General features: G+C 30.5%; 1 protein-coding gene across 3 annotated transcripts in view; it reads left to right on the top strand.

Annotated features, from left to right (window-relative positions):
- LOC144957010 (kinesin-like protein KIF13A) overlaps positions 1–5,000 on the top strand; it is a 352,589-nt gene that overhangs the window by 16,473 nt on the left and 331,116 nt on the right. For all 3 annotated transcript variants that reach the window (XM_078887927.1, XM_078887926.1, XM_078887925.1), the window contains exon 2: positions 3,804–3,876. In XM_078887927.1, the coding sequence (XP_078744053.1) occupies positions 3,804–3,876 (73 nt within the window). The remainder of the gene's footprint in view (positions 1–3,803; positions 3,877–5,000) is intronic.

The raw sequence follows: 5,000 nt of genomic DNA, 5'->3' as shown, positions 1-5,000 counted from the left end.
TTATCATCATCATCATCATCATCATCATCATCATCATCATTATTGTTATTATTTATTATTATTATTATTATTATTATTATTATTATTATTATTATTATTATTATTTTATTATTATTATTATTAATTATTATTATTATAAAAGCTCAACTTTTTCTCACCATTCTCAGAATGATGGAAGTGAGTTTTCGATTGATTGATAATGATAACGATGATCTCATTGATTCATCGATGTGCGTCACAATTCATTATGTAATTTCATTATTATGCTTGATTATTGGGTTATCGGCAGTTTTGTTTCAAATAACAGTATCTCCACTTTAGCCCACTATGACTGCCTTTTTAAAAAAGAATTCTGCTACACATTATGTCATGCAGCTTTGTGTATAGGGCGTTGTTAATCTGATATTAACATCATCATCATCATCATCATCATCATCATCATCATCATCATCATCATCATCATCATCATCATCATCATCATCATCATCATCATCATCATCGTCGTCGTCATCGTCGTCGTCGTTATTATTATTATTATTATTATTATTATTATTATTATTATTATTATTATTATTATTATTATTATTATTAATTTTATTATTATTATTATTATTATTATTATTATTATTATTATTATTATTATTATTATTATTATTATTATTATTATTATTATTATTATTATTATTATTAATTTTATTATTATTATTGATTTTATTATTATTATTATTATTATTATTATTATTATTATTATTATTATTATTATTATTATTATTATTATTATTATTATTATTATTATTATTATTATTATTGTTATTATTATTGTTATTATCATCATCATCATCATCATCATCATCATCATCATCATCATCATCATCATCATCATCATCATCATCATCATTAACATCGCCGTCGTCGTCGTCGTGACCATCATCATCATACACTTACAGATTGATACTAGTAAACTACATACAATGAATAATCCGGACATTATACATAATCTGTAGATACGGCCCTTTAGAACACGGGTCGGGTCGTCTCATGTTATCATTTTGCATCTTGATTGCATTCGTGGGACTGGGACGGCGAATTGTCATCGTCGGATAAAAGACATTTCTCTGATTAATTAATTGATTGATTGACTCTGTATGTGTGTGTGTGTGTGTGTGTGTGTGTGTGTGTGTGTGTGTGTGTAACGGATCAATGGGATCATGGTCAAAGTTTTTTTCTCTTTCATCTGTTCTTTCTCTCTCTCTCTCTCTCTCTCTCTCTCTCTCTCTCTCTCTCTATTTTTCCATATCTCTCTCTCTCTATTTTTCCATATCTCTTTTCTCTCTCTCCCTCTCTCTCTCTCTCTCTCTCTCTCTCTCTCTCTCTCTCTCTCTCTTTCTCCCTTTTTCCTATCATCTCTCTTCCCCCCCCTTCTCTCTCTCTCTCTCTGTGCATGCATGTGCACAGCGAAAGAGAGGAGAGACAGAGAGAGAGAGGAGAGAAGAAGAGGAGAGAGAGAGAGAGAGAGAGAGAGAGGAGAGAGAGAGAAGAGAGAGGAGAGAAAAGAGAGAGAGGAGCACGACTAGTATGAACATTGCACTAAATGCAATTAGCCTGCCCCTCATTTGTGTTGCACTACAAGTAATTCTGTGACCCCACGCAAACAATTGATACAGAGATGTCAACCATTACGACAGTTACGTATTTTTAAACGTAAATAAGGGTGCAATTTCACTGCGAAAATCTTCGAAAAATACGTATTTTTGGCATGATGCCGTTCACTTGTATTTTATTTAACAGTATTTATACATTGTCATGAATCTGTCACTATTATTCAATTTTATACATGAACTTGGTAAAAAAATAAAAAAAAATAAAGCACAATATCCTTAAACGTACTCCAAAGTGCTTTACAAGAGGACCTCTCACTTAATGTAGGACCGGACATGACGCCTGTTAGGCAATATTAGAAAGAAAAAAAAATTCGGACAGAGATAGCGCTGTTGATAACCAGGTACTCATTTTATACCATAGTACGGTGAGAGAATGTGAGTAAAGAGCCTTTTCCAAGGACTCAACTATGCGCCGAGCGAGGCTCGAACCCAGGACCTTCCGATCCGAAAGCAAGTGTCGTACCACAAGACCACACAGCTACTTGGTACTTGGTTCGGAAAAATCAACATATTTTTTTCTCCCAAGTTACACATTTTTTGATTCTTGAGATTGGCATCTCTGCTGATAACCCGCATTATCATGGAGAGCTGAGAAAATTAAACATAATAAAAGTTACATGGAAAACAAAGATTGTATATCGTATTATTTGTTCGGATAAAATGCAACGTGTTGTTTCTCTTTGTTTGTTTGTTTGTTTGTTCGTTCTGCCTATTAATTTTTCAAGTTGGAAAAATTTGTAAGAAACTATCACCCACGAGTTATAGTGATAACTAAAAGTGATCATTTATTTTCACAGTGACTCATTTTTAAAGAATACGGGCTTAATAGAGTCATCCACGATGCTACAAGATTTTTAAATGTTTTATTTCATTTATTTATTTGTTGTTTTTTTTTTTAAATGTACCTCAAATAAAAAGGCTAAACCAACAAATAAAAAAAAGAGGTAAAAATAACGACAAAAACCCCCAACAACAATAAAACAAAAACAAAAAAAAACAAAACAAAACAAAACAAACTAGAAAAACAAAAAAACAAACAAAAAAAAAAAAACAACAAAACAAACTAAAACAAAATAATAATAATAATAATAACAATAATAATATTAATAATAAATAATAATAATAATAATAATAAATAATAATAATAATAATAATAATAATAATAATAATAATATAATAATAATAATAATAATAATAATAATAATAATGATAATAATAATAATAATAATAATTATAATATAATAATAATAATAATAATAATAATAATAATAATAATAAGGAGGAGGGAGGAGGATGGTGATGATGTGATGATGATGATGATGATGATGATGATGATGATGATGATGATGTATATAGTAGTAGTAGTAGTGTAGTAGTAGTAGTAGTAGTAGTAGTTAGTAGTAGTAGTAGTAGTAGTAGTAGTAGTAATAGTAGTGTAGTAGTAGTACCCCCCCCTTTTTTTTTAAAAAAAAAAAGAAAAGAAAAAGAAGAAAAGAATATTCCCTACCGGTCGGAAGGCAGATGTCATTGCACGAGATCACATTGTCGCACAAACCCAAAATTTCAGATTCCGGATTATTTTGGCTCTATATTCACTTTCGGCCATCCAGTTCAACTCTACAGTTTGTGCCCTTTACTCATTATTATTATTATTATTATTATTATTATTATTATTATTATTATTATTATTATTATTATTATTATTATTATTATTGTTATTGTTATTGTTATTATTATTATTATTATTATTATTATTATTATTTATTATTATTATTATTATTATTATTATTATTATTATTATTATTATTATTATTGTTATTATTATTTTATTATTATTATATTATTATTATTATTATTATTATTATTATTATTATTATTATTATTATATTATTATTATTATTATTATTATTATATTATTTTATTATTATTATTATATTTTTTATTATTTATTAATTATTATTATTATTATTATTATTATTATTATTATATTATTAATATTTATCACCATCATCATCATCATCATCATCATCATCGTCATCATCATTATCATCATCGTCATCGTCATCATCATCATCGTCATCGTCATCGCTTCGTCGTCGTCCTCATTATTGATGATGTTATAATTTTATCATCTATTTCCAGAACGGGATCTTAATACAAGATGCGTGGTGGACATGTCAGGAAACCAGACTGTTTTACAACCCCTCAAAGACAGGTGAGTCCGCTCACGCCAATTATGAAACAATAATAATAATAATAATGATCAGTGTTGATGGTTTTCCTCGGATCCGCGGAAATCCGCGATTTTGGAGTCCAGAGGAGGAATTTCCTACCTCCTTTTTAAAGTTACATTTTCTCGAAACAATGTGCTAGCAATGAGAAAGTTGATGTGTGGTGGAACACACAGGTGCCGTTTCCCATTCTCCAGAAGTTGGCTAGAGTATCAATGTTAGTCTATCTTCTCAATTGCTCTAAAAGTGGGGTTTAGTGTAGTAGAAATGGGGCTTAAAGGCAATCGTTCAACATTTTCCTACTTTTTCACTTATTGTCACCATCAGCACTGAATGATATCGTTATAGACCTTTTATTGGAAAAGACCACGTGATGCCACAGTGGACACCATATTGGATTCACGAGTATGCTGATGTCACGTCGCCCAGCAACGGCGAGCAGCCTGGTTCTAAACAAAGAAAATGGGTATTTTTTATTCTTGATGCTGGCTAGAACTTTTTCACATGTCATGTGATCGGAATGTATAAACGTCAAGACATGATCATATTTATGTTTTTCTCCTCTGGATACACTTTAATGCTCGTTGGAGAAATATTTCATAAGAGCGTCCGCCATTGTTCTGATAGTTTAGAGCTAGTTACTAAGTTACCATTCGTCATTACGAGGGAAGTGACGTCATGATTGTTGAAGGCTAAACAAGGCGAGCACGGTTCTCGCCCTACCTTGCCAGATATTTTATAATGTATCAAGTTCGTAGTCAGCAAAAACTGTTCTCTCTTTATGAAGTAAGAATGTCCTGTCATATCGATTTATCAATACGTACTTCCATCTGGTAGACAAGGAGACAAACAGACGTTGGACTTCCGTAGCTGTCATGTAAATGTTGTGAGCTGAAATTGAGAACAAGAAGGTTCTATTATAATCTACACCAACATTTCGTGAAATGTATTCGCCTCAGACCAATTTCTTGTCAGCTTCTTTTAGTTTACAGCTTATGGTCACCGCGCAAGGCAAATTCAGCGCACTGCGGTGCGAATTCAAACATAGACAAATTTTTTCTTTTTTTTTTCTTTCTTTCTTTTACTGTTGTTGTTATTGTAGTTATTG

This window comes from Berghia stephanieae, chromosome 11 (assembly GCF_034508935.2).
Source record: "Berghia stephanieae isolate SIO BIC M18660-M18661 chromosome 11, UCSD_Bste_1.3, whole genome shotgun sequence".
In the NCBI taxonomy this organism is placed as follows: Eukaryota; Metazoa; Mollusca; class Gastropoda; order Nudibranchia; family Aeolidiidae; genus Berghia; species Berghia stephanieae.
Note: the sequence above shows the minus strand (reverse complement) of the source record. Positions and strands in the feature narration are given on the sequence as shown.